The sequence below is a fragment of the Larus michahellis genome, chromosome 7 (assembly GCF_964199755.1).
Source record: "Larus michahellis chromosome 7, bLarMic1.1, whole genome shotgun sequence".
Lineage (NCBI taxonomy): Eukaryota > Metazoa > Chordata > Aves > Charadriiformes > Laridae > Larus > Larus michahellis.
Genome location: NC_133902.1, coordinates 8,869,652 through 8,885,778, shown reverse-complemented (window position 1 = coordinate 8,885,778; position 16,127 = coordinate 8,869,652). Strand labels below are relative to the sequence as shown.

Sequence of the window (16,127 nt, the reverse complement as noted above, 5' to 3'; positions counted from 1 at the left end):
GCTTTATCCAGAGCAAAGATTTATTCACTGAAAAGATTCCTACATATCCAGAATTTCATTAGCATAGAGTGCACTCTTTTTTTTTTTTTTTTTTTTTTTTTCTGGTTGCATAAACTAATACAGAAACTGTTGTTAATACTAACAATTTTTAATTAATTTAATAGCAATTCTGGAAGACACTCAGTTGATAGAAAATATAAAAAAAAATTTTTTTACTGTACAAAGTTTACATCACATTTGAAAAGAAAACATGTCCATTTTCACCATATTACAGACTCCATTTACATTCACTACTGACGCGTGGCTTTTGTAGCAGCATTTACAGCCAGCTTCACATTTACAACCCGACATGGCACAGGCTCGCCTGCCCCGCGCCCTCCCGCCAGCACAGGAGGGGACGGGACGCGTGACACACAACAACGCAACCAAGCGACTCCCGCTTGGTTTGCGACACGCAGAGGGGTACGAGCTCTGCTCCCCTCACCGCTTCGTCGAGTGCTGTGTGTCTCACACCAGCTGATTAAAACAGAAATTATCCCAGAGCCAGTCATCGGCCTCTCCTCTCCGATACACTGGCTCCAGGAGGCTGGGTTTGCTTTTGAGAGCAATTTATGGGTGTTAAACGCAAAAGCAAGGTCAGGTTGAATTGGAATCCCAAATCTCGTGTCTAACGGCCGGTTTTGGAGCGTGGAGCAGCAGGGCCGTGTTCCCAGCGGGGCACTGGGGCAGTGCTCAGCTGGGACGTTCCCATTAGCGTTCGGCGCACGTTGAAGTGCAGCTCAAGGATGTGAGGTCCCAGGCCCTGCCGAAAGCAGGGGACACACAGCCCAGGGCGCGGGAGTCCGCACAGGCTGTGTGGGAACTGGACCTGAGGGCAGCCACAGGAAGGACAAAAGGTGATAGATTTTTTTGTTTGTTTTGTTGTTTTTTTTTTAAATTGTTTTAATCTGGCTGGTCATCCAGCACTGGCTGTCCTCCTCCTAGCCAGTCATCTTATCAGAAAAAAAATTGAGAATATATTGCTTGTTCAGTGTAGCTCACACTTGCAGAGCAGCGTTACTGCTGGTGCACGAGGAAACACTGTCTATGTGCGAGCTGGGCGACTGGTTCCCACACTGGGGCGTTCCGGGTGTCCCGGGTCTCGGGACCCATTCTGTGCACGGAGATGCAGGAACACCCTGTGAGGAGCCGCTGCTGCCCTCAAACACAGGGCGAGCTGAAGGGCGGCTCGGAACCCCAGGTCGCAGAGCAACGCGCCGCAGCCGGCAGCAGCCGCCGTGGGGCTGTAGGGCCAGACGCAGAGCGCCGCCGGGGGCTCGGCGTGTTGCTGGTGCAGAGCAGCACCTCCCTCCCCGCTCTGGGTCGGTGGTGCGCGGCTGTTATTTAAGCAGGGAGAACAACTTCTGCTTAAAACTGCTGACACACAAAACTATCGTGAGAGAACAGAGGCAGGTCGTCAAGACCCCCCAGTGGTGCAGGTTAAATACTCAGTAGAGCTGGAGGGGGTTTATTTGCTTTATAAAGGTGGGGAGAGGAAGGTCAGGAGAGCACCGCAATGCCACGCTTGGCTACCACCCACCCATTTTACAGCTGAGACACACTTCGAAAGTCACTCTGTCCAAATATTTATAGGAGAATATAACTGACTTGCATGTAGCTGGAGTGAAGCTCTCTGCTCAACGGAACTCAGGAAATACTTTTGCCACTTGATTTTCTACAACAGTCAGCCCCCCGTAAGTAGCCAAAGGGGGCACCTGCCCCTTTGCCAGCCCCACAGAGGACTTCAGAGCCCCTCTCCCCGTCAGCCTCATGCCAAAGCCTTGTGGTGGCAGTGAAAGGGAGGGGGGGGCGTCTGCGTGTGCGTGGGTGAATGGGAGGGATGAGGGAGCCTCTGCCAACGCTGCTGCAATTGTGGGATAATGCCTCTGTCACCTTAAATGTGCTCATCGGCCGTCTCCTTTACAACCTGCATATTACATGGATAGGGTGTGCTTTGGGTTTTTGGTCTTAAAGTTAACCTTTGAAAGGCGTCTGAGCTGTTGGGTTGGGTCGGGGCCTCTAGAGCAAGATATGACTGTCCTGGCTACAAGATTTCTGTCGTTCTTAGTTTTCCCCAAAACCACTGTTTAGTCCTAAATTTTTTCAAACAAGTAGCTTGCAAAGGGCAATGTGTCAGGCTGCAGGAGCCAGCAACGCTGCGTGTGTATGTGGGGGGGGGCATTGCCTTTGAATGTCGTGCCAAGCCCTGGGCGTCAGCCCCTATTTAATGCATTATTTAGGGATGGCTTTTTCCCTTCTCTCGTCCCTCTCGCCGTTCCCTGCCACTCTGGAAAATGTCTTTTCTTCTACAAATGAAACGGTTGAGTCGGGTTGGTCAGAGTTATATTTCCAGAAATGCTGCTCGTTTAGGGGACTAGGACTTGTGCCTAAAACTTCAAAAGAGGAATTTGGCCCCTGTGCACAGAGTTGTATCAAGTCGTGCTTTTATTTTTTTAAAGGCCAGCAAGTCTTAAGCTTCCTCCAGGATTGTATGAGGACAAGGAGCTTTCAGTGTGAGTTCTGTGTAGGAGAGCGCTCGAGTCTTTAACTGAGACCCAGCCTACGTGACTGGAAACTCTCCCAGCAGGAGCAGATTTGTACTGGTGTAACTCCAGAGCTTGGGCCAACCCCGCTGAAATAGACCTCAGCGCTCAATGGCTGGTTTGGGCAATAGATTGATTTTTACCTTAAGGAAAGAAAATTGCCCTCTGGAACTCCCCCCCCCTTGCACTGGGTGCGCTGCCGTTCTGAAACAAGCTGGTCCCACCGCTCTCGGGGAAACAACTGCTTTGCAGGCAGACGGTCGGTCTCTTTACCACAGACATGAACAGGAACTAGAAATAGTTCTTTCTTTCAGTGCTATTTGAGAATGGCTGTAGTTCAACTTGATTCACTGTTTATTATGTTTAAAAAATATAGTTCACACAAAAGTATCATGTAAACATTCTTTAAATAACTGCTGGTGCTCAGGCAGAATTCAGACTTTACAAACACCACGGGACTGGGAAGTGATGGTCATGCGGCTTTCGGCGGCGGCTGCCCCAGTTTCAGAGCTCGGAGGATTGAGTGAAGGCTTGTGATGTTTGTGTAAGGAGGCAGACAACATTCTCACAGACAATCACACACCACGCTATAGCTTTTGATTACTTGGTTCCAGGATTCCCAAGCCAAATCTTTCAAAACGCAGGACAACTTTGCTACTGTTAATGCTGAAAAGAGCAGGGAGGGAGAGGAGAAGGGAGGGGGAAAGGGTTACTTATTTTTCATTTTTCTTACAAAGCTACAGTTCTAGAAAAGGAACTACAGTGGGTTAGATTCTGATCTCATGCAACTTCAGATCACCCAGAAAAGCAGCTTAAGTAATTAAGCAGCAAACGCATGAACCTATTCATGCAAACCCCATCAGCAGAACCATACAGCACAAATCTGCTTTGTCTCACGCTGGAGAAACAGGAGCTTTTTGGAGGTCCCTAAGGTGGGCAGGAGCCCAGCGCTTGTTATCAACGGGCACTCGGTTTCCTTGAAGTAGAAGGGGAGGAAAAAATGACTTACAGAAATTCATTTTTAAGAGAAAGGGATGTTTTGATGAGCTACAGCAGATGGGTAAAAAAAACCCAACAGAACAAACGTAAACCCATTTGCTCCTCTTTATAGACTGTAGCAAGTGCATAAAGATGTCTTTTCCTTCACCCTTAAACTGTTAGCGTAGCTAGAAACATTCTCACTTCCAAGCGCATCCAACACAGACGCGCTCAGGTGCCAGCAAAGCAGCCAGCCTGCATCTGGGAGGTTCTTGGTGTGTATTCTTCTCTGTCCCTGTCCTCTCCCCTCCAAAACAAGATATTTTTTCAAAATCACGAATTGGTAAAGAATGAAAAAAGACCTTTTCTAAAAAGGCACGTGTTTGCTGTGTTACCTACAATCCTGGAAAGCCCCTAACGTTGCTGGACACTTTGCTGAACAGGGGCCGTAAACAGAAGCAAACCGTCAAATTCAAAGCACTAGCTTTGCAAGGGCGGGAGCTGAAGGCAGCTCTTGCTTCCCTGCTCTTCTACACAGCCTTGTGGCTGATCCCAGCTGGGCCACCCCGTCCGGTTCTGGATACTCCTGGCGTGATCCCGGTAGGGCGAGGGACTGCAACCTGCTCCAGGCAGGGTGAGGCCCAGCCTTTTTTCCACTCAAGAATTGCAGCAGCTTCATCCAGCCCCTGGCAAAATTGTCCCTGGCTTCAACGCTGGCTCTGGTCCCGAGGGAGAATCGGCACAATCTTGTGGGTTTGCAGAGCAAGGGGAGCATCCAGCCATCGGCCGTGCCTGTGAGAATGTACCTGTCACCTTCAGTCACAAAGCCACCGTCCAGACTAAGGATGCCAGGCATGACCTCAGACTGACGTGAGGATGCTGCACCCCTCTGCCTCCCAGGACATGCACAAGTCACACCAGTTTTGGAAAAACCCCCACCCTGCCGGGCCGGACACAGAGGGCCCGCTGGCACTTGCACTGGTTAGTTAGAGAGCAGATGACCAGAGCCTTTCCAGGGGGAGTTACAGCCTGCTGAAACGCTTCCCAAGTGAGAGATGGCCACGTTGTTAGACAGGAACTTCTCGCGGACAGGAGTTGTTATTCAAGCTAACAGCCCACACCAAGCGGAAAAAGGCAGAAAAGGAGAATTCGGATATAGTGTTGATTACGTCCATGGGTTAATTTCGTGGTTTGTTTTTGCTTTTTTAAATGGAAGGTGATTGTCCAAGTTGCTGGTTAGGATACAACACATGGAAGCATGCAAGGTGGAGCCCGTTATTGCACCAGTAGCTACAACCTACAAAGAAATATGGGAGGGAAGGGAAAAAGACACCGTGAGAGTTAGTTTTCAGTTATTTAAAGCAAGCCCTTGAGAACTACATATTATAAAGCTTAGACCAGAATAAAGCATGGGGTTAGTGCAGTGTGTCTCACAGGGTGTGAATGCCTGTGTCTGCAGTGGGGTTTGACTGGGAGCAGGTCTGTGGCCGGCCTGGCTACAGAGAGCCTCCCAGTTTGCAGGGGCTGGACAACAACTGAGCTGCCTGTGCTTTCCTTGCAGGGAGCACTGATTCAGCTGTCATGCTGATAACTAATACTGACACTTAAAGTACTTCTCCCCTATTAAATGCTTTGAGCAGAGAAGCAGTAGTAATGTATGCAAATTGACGTGAACCACTTGTGGGGGCGGAGGGGGGTGTCAGTCCGTCTACCCAGGGAAAAATAATCAGGGTAGCGACTACACCCGACATCGTTCTGCAGTTCCACAAGCTGTTCAAAAGTAACTCCCTATGGAAACACTAATCCAAAATAATCACTTGGCAAATTGCTCTGGAATTGAGCACTCTCCTGAACCGGCTGCCCAAATGGGAAGCGTTACTTCAAGTTCATGTCCAAGGAGATGTTGGAGGACAATGGAGAGCGTGACTGTCTGCCTGGGAATGCGCAGCCAGCCCGGGCTCGCTGTCTGCTCTGGGATCTCTGGGCAGGGAGCTGAAAAGATTGAATCAGCCACCAGAGTTAATGATCCGACACCAGTGGATGTTACTGTACAGAGAAACGAGGGCACGAAAGTGTTGACACACAGAACCATAGTGCTGGAGTACAGTGTGTCTCTGTAGAAAGGAAAAAATATCACCAAAGGGCACTGCTGTTTCATGCTCATTACTGGCAAAAGAACTGCTGTAACATAACACAACTTAAATACAAGGCAAGGGAGGCATTAGCTTCAAAAAAAATAGGAAGCAATGTCCCAAGTGAAGCTGGATGTCTTGAAGGAATGGGTAACGGAGAAGCACGTCCTCAAGGCAGCGGGGTACAGACCTGCCCAACACAGGCTGCGCCTGGAAACAGCCCTTGGTAGGCTTTGGCCAGACAAGGAAAAAAAATTGTTTCTCTTAAATTAGGACTGAGGGACAGATAAGCAGCAGCAATTACACGCAGGTCCATTTTTTAGCTCAGATTTTGTAGGTTTTTCTTTAAATTTTTATTTTAAAAAATCTAGACAATTGAAATCAGAAGGACCGAAGCGTAGCTGTGACAGCGCTGCTGGGGCAGTGGGTGTTCGGGGAGCAGAAAGACACCCTCCCTCCCAACGCTGGGCCACAGCCCAGAGGCGGTAATGATAATGCAAAGAACAACTGCCAAATGTAAGGCAGTTGTTGTACGCTTGTACAGTGAGTGCTGTGCAAATGTACCCGTCTAGCGCAAGGAAAAAATACCAGGCGGTTCTACTTCTCAGGGAGAAGTGAGCAGTGAGCCTTCAGTCTTTGCTGATAATAGTGTCCTTTTGTATAAAGATGAGGCCACAGTCTTGGAGCAGCATTCCGCACGTTAAAGTCGTTAGACATCGTAATGTATCAGGGATCCAGTACAAGTGTTAGGGAAATTGCACAAGAGACAAATGGTGAAATTTTCAACCAAACCCCCAAAGAAACTGCACCCACCAAAGCACAGAGTGCCGCGACAGTCACCAGAGAAGCAAACAAGCATTTGGTTAGTTGTGGTGAGGTATTGCAGGAAGATTGTGAAGGGTTATGGGAAAGAAAGGGGTAGATTAAACATCAAAAAAGGAGAAAAAAAGAGAAAATACTAGAGGTTCAGTAAATGAAAATAAACACTAAGCAAAGTACGTAGTAAGTGGGCACTGGTCGCAAATGTGTCTGATCTTCCCCCAGACTTTGAGAAAAACCACTGAGGTCACCAAAATGTACCCTTGTGCCTAGGAGAACCCTAAGTGTGTCCCTGAACCCAGGCTGGCTGTCCCCTCTGGAGCCGGCAGGGCCAGCCTGCTCGCTCAAGTCCATCGGAGCTACTGGGATAACAGCAGGCAGCGAGGGAGCTGAGATAACTGACGTGGAACTGGTCTGGGGTGGGGGTTCAGTCTTGCGGCTCCAGCAATCGTATCTGCTTTGCTTCCACTTGATCTTAATAGAAGTGGAACTGGGAACCACCCTTCCCTGAGAGCGACGGGTTACTCGTGAGAAGGGAGGCTGGAAGTTTTAGTCCTTGTGGCTTTATGCTCATCCAGTCTGAGCTGGAATGAGTTCTATATTCTGGTCTGACCTGTCATAACTGCTGACGTGGGACGTACAATCGGGTGTTTTGAGGGACCTCTTCCAGTTTTGACAGTTTACAGATGCTGGATCTTATGAGACCTTTCTTCCCCTTATGAGACCTTGCGACACAGAAGCTGACTTTGAAAGCATCACGCTCTGACAGGGATTTACAGTAACTTCTCATGATTTATCTTTCCTTGGTCCAGATCTTGACATAATTCCAACTTAGAGATTCAGCCCAAACACTGCCACTCATTGCTAGCTGTCAGTTTACTGCATCATCAGGATTTCAAAATCACTTGACACACGATTACCGCCTATTTTGGTAATTTTCCCCAGAAGTCAATTATTCTGAGTCAGGACTAGCGCTGCTGCATTTCGTTATCTGCCTGTGCAAATTGAGTGCTCTCCCGTAAAGAGGAGGAGGGGGTTGGATTTTTTCCCCCACATACTCCTTGAGGAACTTAGGACTCTATCAGAATTTGACAGTTCAGTTTCAAAGGGAAGTGGCGGCACATTCTTTGCTCCTTCCCTTCCTCAGTCAGCACCGGCCATTATAGGGGAAATTCTAACCACTTTGGGGTCAGTGTGGGCCCTTTCCAATACTGTTGGTAGATACTCTGCGAAACCAAACATAAAGCTGTATAAGTAATCTACTGAAGGAGGGAGGTGAATATGTTAAAGTAGGAAATTAACTGTCTGAAGCACACAAGCTTAATTGCATAATTTCCTAGTAACTAGAAAAGCAGAACACCGTTACTCTCCCATCAGAGGTTTGACAGCCCCCAGGAAGGCAAAATAAAGGACAGAAATGATCAGTGAGCAAATTCTGAGCAGCATAAATGTTCTGAACAGCAGCAAATACTCACTCAGCAGACTTCCAGAAATGCCCTGGGTGGGAGAGCCGACGATTCAATTTTGGCAGTTTTTCAAGCATATCCATGAGGACAGTGAAGCTAGGTCTCTCACCGAGATCGAACGACCAGCACGCTGAGAGAATTTCCTGCAAAGGGTATTTGTGGCTCATTATCTCCACTTAGTTCCCAGGTCAACTGTGCAGACCAAGCAACTGATTGAGCACCGTGATTTGTGCGAGCCCAGCCAGAGACAGTGTTTAATAGAGGTCTTGGACATTCTTATAATCAAACAGGATCCTGCAGACCAGCGGACATCCACTTCTGTAGGACAGTTATGGGCAGAGGCTTAGTATCTAACCTGGTGTCCCATTCTAATCTCTTCTCTCTCCTGCCCTTTTACTTGTATTATAACTCTAAAGGTAAATAAATCTCCTCTTTAAGCAGCTCCCTCTCTTCCTGATAAATAGCTATATGGAAGGATTCCTGCAACTGAGGTACTTACGTTGACTTCTTTCCCCAAACTAACAGTTGCAAGGACTTGTTTCACTCCTTCGCCACTTCCAATCTGCCAGATGAGTGCTTCTGCAGGCTGGTTCTTGAAAGGCCATTCTCTCGCTTGGAGCTCATACCACACAGTCCTGCAACATCAACGGACAAATCAAGCCTTTGCCTGCTCTTAAGAGAAAGATACAAAACCCTGACTCCGTTCCCATTTCTTCAGATAAGCTCTGGAAGGCGTACAAGGCTGTGCAGCAAATCCCTCCCACCACACACACCTCCTGCCCATGACTTGTGTAGTAGCTGAGAAAAAGCGTCCTAGCTAGAATCCTGAGCCTGTGAGAAGAGGCCCAGCGACTGTAACAAATCTCATTTAGTAAGCTCCCATGGTACTCTCAGGTGTTCCTCTCTTACCCAAAGGCATAGATATCTGCAGCTTTGGAGAAAGGCAGCTTGTCTTCATCTTTCCCAGGGGCCATCTCGCGAACAATTTCAGGGGCCAGGTAGCATAACCAGTCATGAGGCAGCTTCAATTCATTCTCCCTCCTGAGTTCAAAAGAAAGAAGTGGTACTGGAACACTACTGGTTCAACCAAGCAGCAGCGTATGGACCGTATCTGTGCTTCATCTGACTTGATTTACTCGCATGTTTTTGCTGACATTTGCTTTCTAATTTTCTACTCTATTAAAAACTACACATGAGCTAGCCTGACTCTCCAGCTCATTCTTGGGCTCAAAGTGTTCTTTTTTCTGCGTTCTGAGTCTTACTCTATACGTAACTTCCTAGCAATGTGCTACGGGAACAGCAGAAAGAACTCTGTTAAAAAAACAACGAAAAATAGCATACTCCAAAAACGTGTGTATGTACTAAAGCAAGCAACACTCCTCACTTGTACTGCGTAACACATCAAAATGTGTCCCTTTGTGATCATTATTTATCATTCTAGAAGTGGACCAAGCACTGAAACCTCCACTTACCTTCCTTCCTGCACCACACCCGAAATTCCAAATAATCCAAAGTCAGTGATCACAACTTTCCCATTGTCATAGAAAACATTCTTGGATTTCAGATCCTTATGTACAATCCCCTTTGCGTGAAGATAGCCCATGCCCTGGGAAATATACGTAGAGAGGTAAACTTTTTTTTATGATTTACGAGCCTCTAACTCTGGGCATGCTTTGCTTTTTAATACACATTTACTCTCATTACTCCAGCATAAATGATTAATTGTAACTGGAGAGACAGCAGCTGCCGGACTTAGGCAGGAAGGGTGCAAGGAAAGTCAGCAAGGCAGCAGATCTCGCTTAGCGCTCAGCCTCTGAATTGCTTGTCATCCTCTGCACAGGGCTGCTGGAAGGGTACTCTTAGCTGAAGCATTAAGTGGCTTTGGACTTCACAATCCTGAACAAGTCTCTATGTGGAAGAACAACTGACACGAGTTTGCTCACTAAATTCACAGGATATTTCTGCCAGAAAAGAAAACAGCAGCTTTAGAAATGCTTCTTCAGTTGAGAACTATTGAAAGCGAGCACAGAAAACGCTGTGCAAATCTGGGAGAAAATGCCACCTACTTCAGAATGCATTAACTCAGCTGCAGCTGCTAATAAAGAGAAGAGACAGGGAAGGAAACCTATCCTGCATACCTCTCTTCATTGTTCCCTTTATCTAAATTCTCCCTCCCCAGCCCCTCACTGACAAGCAAAAGCTCGGTTTCTGTCCGGATGGGCCCTTAGCTTACTGCTCGCTAAATTAGCACTTTTTTTCAGCCAACTTTGAGTATCTCCTGCTGCAACACCCTGTTGGGCTATTGAGACTCACAGAACCTCTCCAGCTGTGCCGCCTCTAAGCTCTTGCTGAGGCACTGCCCAGAAAGCACACGTCTCCGTTGGCATAACGCAGCCTTACCTTAATGATCTCCTGTGCTATCTGCCTGGTTTTGTTAATATCCAGGGATATCTTGGGGTCCCTTACAAACGAGTGAAGCGTCCTTCCTTTGCAGAAGCTACAGGAAAAGAGGAACAACAATCCTTAAAAAGATCTTTTAAAATATTGGAGGGAAATAAGAGTGTAATACTGGATGTTCAGTTGGTTTTCTTATCATTTTGGCAGAATCCCAGCCCTCTTCCACTGCTGAGAAACGCCATTTTGAAGAACTTTAAGGATGAGATTGATTTACATCTGTGTGGGTGTACGCATGTACCTATTGTTAAAGCACGCTCAAGAATATGCACCAAATGCTTATTTCTTCAGAGGCCCAGTTGTTGTTGTACTGCTCTGACATCTGAAGTCCAGGTTTGAAAACCTGAGCGCCAGCTTCTGCTGCTGGTGCTACTGGTCACTTCAGCAGGAGACTCCTTTTGGAACTGCGATTAGCAATGACTGAGCGCCCCCGTGCCGGAGCGTGAGAATGGCATGCCCTTGGCCGTACTTCAATTCAGCCTGTGTATGAACATCCCAAACAGCTGTTATTTAAGGGGCTAAATGATCCTCATCTCAACTAAATACTGAAAACAGAAGAGAGAAGAACAATAGTAATATTTTTGCCTCATCAGCAAGTGTCCCTAAAAGGAACTGAAAGGAAGAGGTAACTGTTGCATTATCAGCCTCACACATTGCTTTACTGTCACTTTGCTGAACTGGAATCCTCTGGAAGTAGATGACAGAGGAACAGCCTGTTCCAAATTTTTTTTTCCTCCTGCTTTTTGATTTTTACTATTTAAGAATTCAAAAATAAAAACTGCCAAAAATATTATATGTTCACTAAAAGGAAATATCACTAATATCCAAAACTCTGAGCAACACAGACTACATTCATGTCTGCCACCTCCTCATGCAGCGGTAGGCTTCTTTTTATATATAAAAAATATTGTCTATCTATAAATATGTGTATCTTAAAAATAATACTAAGATGCTATATCCTTACCTGGTAATGATTGCTAAATGAGGAGGGTTCATGCATGCTCCCATGAAAAGTACCACGTTCTCATGCCGCGTCTGTCTGTAGTTCATCACCTCCTTCTTAAAGAGCTTGAGATGATCCTGATTGTTCCCGTCTATCTCCAGCAGCCTGATGGCCACTTCCCCATGCCATTTTCCCTTGTAAACCTTCCCCCATCGTCCTTGGCCAATAGGATCCCCCAGTTCAATCTGTTCAAAGGGAATGTCCCATTCTTGCAGGTAGACGCTGGTCTGGCTAGGTTTGCGATAAATCATCCCTTGCAAGTGTGGCCGTCTGTTTGGCAAATCTTCCACCTCATCCTCATCATCTTCAGGTTCTGATTTATTAGTCTCTCGTTCTTCCACCTGTTCACAAAAAGAGATGGGAAACGTGCTGAGAGTCTTGTGTGAGGGGCAGAAGCAGCCTAACAAAGCAGCAAAGGCTGCTCGGAGAGAACTTTAGGGGACGTGTGCCTTTGCCTACAGCTCTAGAAATATCCCTCACAGGACAAAATAATCTCAGAAGGCTACAAAAAGGCATACTTCCGTATGTCAGTGCATGCAGGTGAAAACAGGAAAGGCTTTATCCCATATACAGTTAAATTTGTAAAACCAGCACTAACATCTAGGCATTCAGCATCTCTCAGGATCTGGCCTTCAGTGTGGGGCAAAATGCTAGAGGCCATTCTAAAAGAAAGGGTCAAGAACCTCTTTGTGCTTCAAATAAATGTGGGCGCAGGTTTTTTTTTGAGATTACTAAAATTGTCCTGTTAGAGAGAAGTGCTCCAAAAATCAAGAAATTTGATTCAAAATCCAGTAGTTTCTGCTGAAACATTGATTCTGTCTCTATTGGCTTACTCGTCCCTACAGAAACCCACTTCAGTGTTCATCCTACAAGCTGAACTACCAAAATCACAGACTCTTGTGAGCAGGTATGGAAAGGCTTTCCTCTGCAAAACATAAGGCCATGCTTACCTTTGCGGCACCTACCATGAGCTAATCTGACCTCTGGTAGTACCTACACGTACATTACTTGCGGATTTGAGGTCTGCAGAGCATTTAGACCTCATAACTCCAGCTCTTGTAATGTAAAACGGGCTGTGCCAAACAGTGTCAGACGGAAGTTTGAAAAATACAGTCTTAGCCTGATTAGAAAGAGTTAAGTGTTGTTGCAACTACGTAATTGTTTCGGCCTAGCTACAGAAACCAGGAGTTTCAGTTGAGATCTCTGCAGTACAAACAGTTCAGTGGAGCTGAGGTAAGGCGCAGCTAGCCTACACCCAGTGCCAGGGCCAAAACTTTTTCATGGCACTTTCAACATGGCATTTCTGATTGTACAAAAGGGCAAACCAGAAAACCTACCTCTGCTTCACATTCAACTCCATCTGCCTCTGGCTGTTGATGAGCACTAACAAGAGAAGACAGGTTTGCAGTGAAAACAATGTTTGCGTATCCAGCTGAGTTAGAAAAGCAGGCTGCTACATATGCCATTAGGGGAGCGGAAAGAAGCAAATAGAGAACAGATCTTGATAGCATTATAGTAGGTCAGAGAAAAATACAATTACTGCTCCACTTAACAGATAAGGACTTTCTAACCTTACTTTAGCAAATGAGGGACAAAAACTTTGAAGTGATTTTCAATGACTAAGTGGTAGGAATTGATTTGGCAGTGGCAGGGCTACATCGTTACAACGTGTTCCAGTAATGGCTACTCCCGCTCCTACCACTGCAATACGGACTGCGAGAAGTAATCCTGAGTGCTGGCGATGCAGGCTAGAATCTTTCGCGCGCCCTACTGTTCAGATCCTTAAAAAGATGTTTGCTTGCAGCTAAGCGTGCCATGCTCTTTTAATTGTAAAATTCCGTAACTTCTATTTCATTGGACCTTTCTGCTCTCGGAATGCACACATAGCCATAACAGATATTAAAGGCATGGGCTTCTTACTGTCCCATCTAAAGGAAATATCATATTCAGCTTTATAATACTGGGAATACCAGTTTCATCCTTGCTGACTAAAATTCTCCTGTGAGTTCTTAGATGATAACGTTCAGTTTTGGTCATAACAGAGCACTTTCAGACTGATCTGAAGATTATCAGGTAAACACTAGGCAAATAAAAGAATTTAAAGCGATACTTACTTAGTGTCTGCCGCTGTTTCTGGAGGCTGTGCTATTTGTGCAGGACTGGGAATTTCTGGGAAAGTAGAAACATTTATGAAACATATTTTACACTTCGATCTCTTAAAGATTGCCAGTTTTAACACTGCAATAGTGATTATTTGCTTCTTATTCAGGAATTATAAACTAAACTCAACCACAGACAATATGATTTATACTTCTATTCACTTAAAACTATGCTCATCTTTCCTAGTACTTACATGCCCGTATATTGACCGAGCCCATTCACCTACTTATCTGTAATGTCTTTCAAGGTCAGTCCTTGCCTGTGAACTGCTCACATGCCTTCGGGTTGCCTGGGGCAATCAGAAATCCTTAACTCCTCACAGATCTAGGACGTTTGAATTCATCTATACTGCAGGTCATCCGTTCCAAATGCACACAGTCTGTTCAGTGTCCACAGGAAATTTAGCTTGTGTTGCAAATCCTTCCAAAATTCAGAATAAATACCTGGCATCCTACATCATCCATTCTCGCTTTGGAAAAAACCAAGCTGTTTCTAAGGGTTCATTGAACAGTTGACTGAGAAAAGTTTGTATAGGCAAATCCACCTAAGAATAGTGTTACACCATGGTTAAATCCCACAGGCCAGAGCCTCAGTTCATAAGGGTGAGCTCAGCATTCCTGAACCGACAGTGGCCATTTATACCAGCTCGGTATATAAACCTAAACCAGCCTTTTTAAAGAGAGAACATGGCTGTGTAGTGAATCCCACAGCAGAAAGCTATTTTACAACCGAATATTCAAAGTTTCACCTTAGTACGTAGATCACATCACTACCTCATATTAGGAGAGAGAGGCCTGAATTATATACTGAGACAGGAGAAAGTTTGAATTGTTTTAGATACTTTTTTTTTAAAAAAAGCAGAATTATTGTTCTTGGGCAGCATGCAGAAGTTTACAAACGAGTTACTTTTTGGCAGCAGAAGCTGGTTAGTAGATTTAAAACAATCAACTCACCTGGGAAGATAAATTGTTGTCTATGCTGAATGTAGTAGGCAGCTTTTTTTTTTAATTTTTTTTTTTTAAAAAAAAAAAGAACAGCAAAAAAAATTACCAGGAGAAAAAAAAAACACAAACAAGTTAGAGGATCATCAGTAAGTGCCCCATACGCATTCAATGAATTAGTCCCAGCTCACTGCTGGGAAACAGATTAGTAGATTATCAGCCTGCTGGAGGGGGTGAATTTCAGCACATGCATGTCTGGAAGACTATGAGAGATGATACTTCTCAAATGAAAGCTAAGTTACCACTAAGCAAACAGTCTGGTGGGAAAACAACACGTTCAGACTTCAAGTGACATGAGCAAATTTAGAGAACCCAGGAATGCTAGAAGGCAGGCCCACGTAAAGGCTCGTGCTTCAATGTTCTCTCATGTCTTCAGCTTTTCAGAGATATACCCAGAGAAACTGAAGCTCATGAGTAAACTGCAAGCATATTTTTTAAATTTCAGTGAATTTGAGCAGTGTGTCCTAATACAAAGTAGTTGCAGTACTTGTACTAAACTGGCTCTGCTTCTGCTCCTTTGAGTAGGCTAAAAGAGCAACTTCCACTCACAGATCAAAAGCTTAATGCAAAATACAGCCAAGTTGAAGGCGAGATGTAGGAGCTATTGAGCAGCACGTGACTTCATTTCCAGATCAAAGGAATTAAGTTTATTCTCACTATGTAAATCTTTGCCCTTGTCAGAGATTCTTGCCTCTATCGACTGACCATTTGGGTTCTTAATCTGTATGTAGGGTAAATTCTTCTCTACCATAGGTGTATATCAATGGTTTAAAAATGAGTGTTGATCATTCTTATCTTTTGGGAGGGACTGGTGAAGTAATTCATTCCAGCTCTCATTTTCATGTTTTGCTCTGGCAATCAACTTACTCTTGATTTAAAGCCACTGGTGACCAAACACAGAAGGCAGCATGCATTTTATGATACAATGGAAAAAGGCAGAGGAAAGAATATAATATTATTTTTAGTCCTTTTCAAAATAGAGAAAATAGAAAGATCAAATCATTTAAGAAAGGTGTCAGCATTCCTTAATAATCTGTCTCTTGCAAAGGTATCTTGATACCACCTTAAAAATTTTAAGAACAGACCAGTTTCTTCTATCTGGTAACAAGATACACCTTCACGCCTTGTTTAAGACACAACCAAGTATTCAGAAACCCGCAACTACCTATGAAGTCTTGGTCAGCCTCTGCTCACATAGAGGCCCTTCTGATCTGGGCAGAGGTCTCCTGAAAGAGAGAAGTTTACCTGGGAAATTAAATCGTCCGTCCCTCTGGCCCATAGGAGATGGGTTTGGGGGAGGTGTTGCACTAGGAGGGTTGGAAGACTGGAAAGGTGCTGGAGAAGATGGTGTGGATGAGGTTGTAGAAGAAGGATTGCTGCTAGAGTCCAGATGATTTATTGCTGGTGGATGCTCCTGCAAAGCAAGGAAAAGTCACTCGTGAGCAAACAATAAAAAGAAAGAAAGAATTTCCCTCAGTGTTCACTACTAGCTTCCTATCACAGTATAGTTTTTCTAAGTGAGCAGGCCACTG

The 16,127-nt window shown here is 45.3% G+C and overlaps 1 protein-coding gene across 1 annotated transcript in view; it reads right to left on the bottom strand.

The window, feature by feature from the left end:
- The window catches only part of KSR1 (kinase suppressor of ras 1), a 71,653-nt gene continuing 55,526 nt past the window's right edge, over positions 1 to 16,127 (bottom strand). The window contains exons 10-20 of the mRNA XM_074594758.1: positions 15,841 to 16,009; positions 14,548 to 14,589; positions 13,549 to 13,603; positions 12,772 to 12,817; positions 11,396 to 11,775; positions 10,378 to 10,474; positions 9,450 to 9,583; positions 8,887 to 9,018; positions 8,477 to 8,612; positions 7,987 to 8,120; positions 1 to 3,248 (exon numbers count right to left, since the gene is read on the bottom strand). Of these exons, the coding sequence (XP_074450859.1) occupies positions 3,170 to 3,248; positions 7,987 to 8,120; positions 8,477 to 8,612; positions 8,887 to 9,018; positions 9,450 to 9,583; positions 10,378 to 10,474; positions 11,396 to 11,775; positions 12,772 to 12,817; positions 13,549 to 13,603; positions 14,548 to 14,589; positions 15,841 to 16,009 (1,404 nt within the window). The 3' untranslated portion in view covers positions 1 to 3,169. The remainder of the gene's footprint in view (positions 3,249 to 7,986; positions 8,121 to 8,476; positions 8,613 to 8,886; positions 9,019 to 9,449; positions 9,584 to 10,377; positions 10,475 to 11,395; positions 11,776 to 12,771; positions 12,818 to 13,548; positions 13,604 to 14,547; positions 14,590 to 15,840; positions 16,010 to 16,127) is intronic.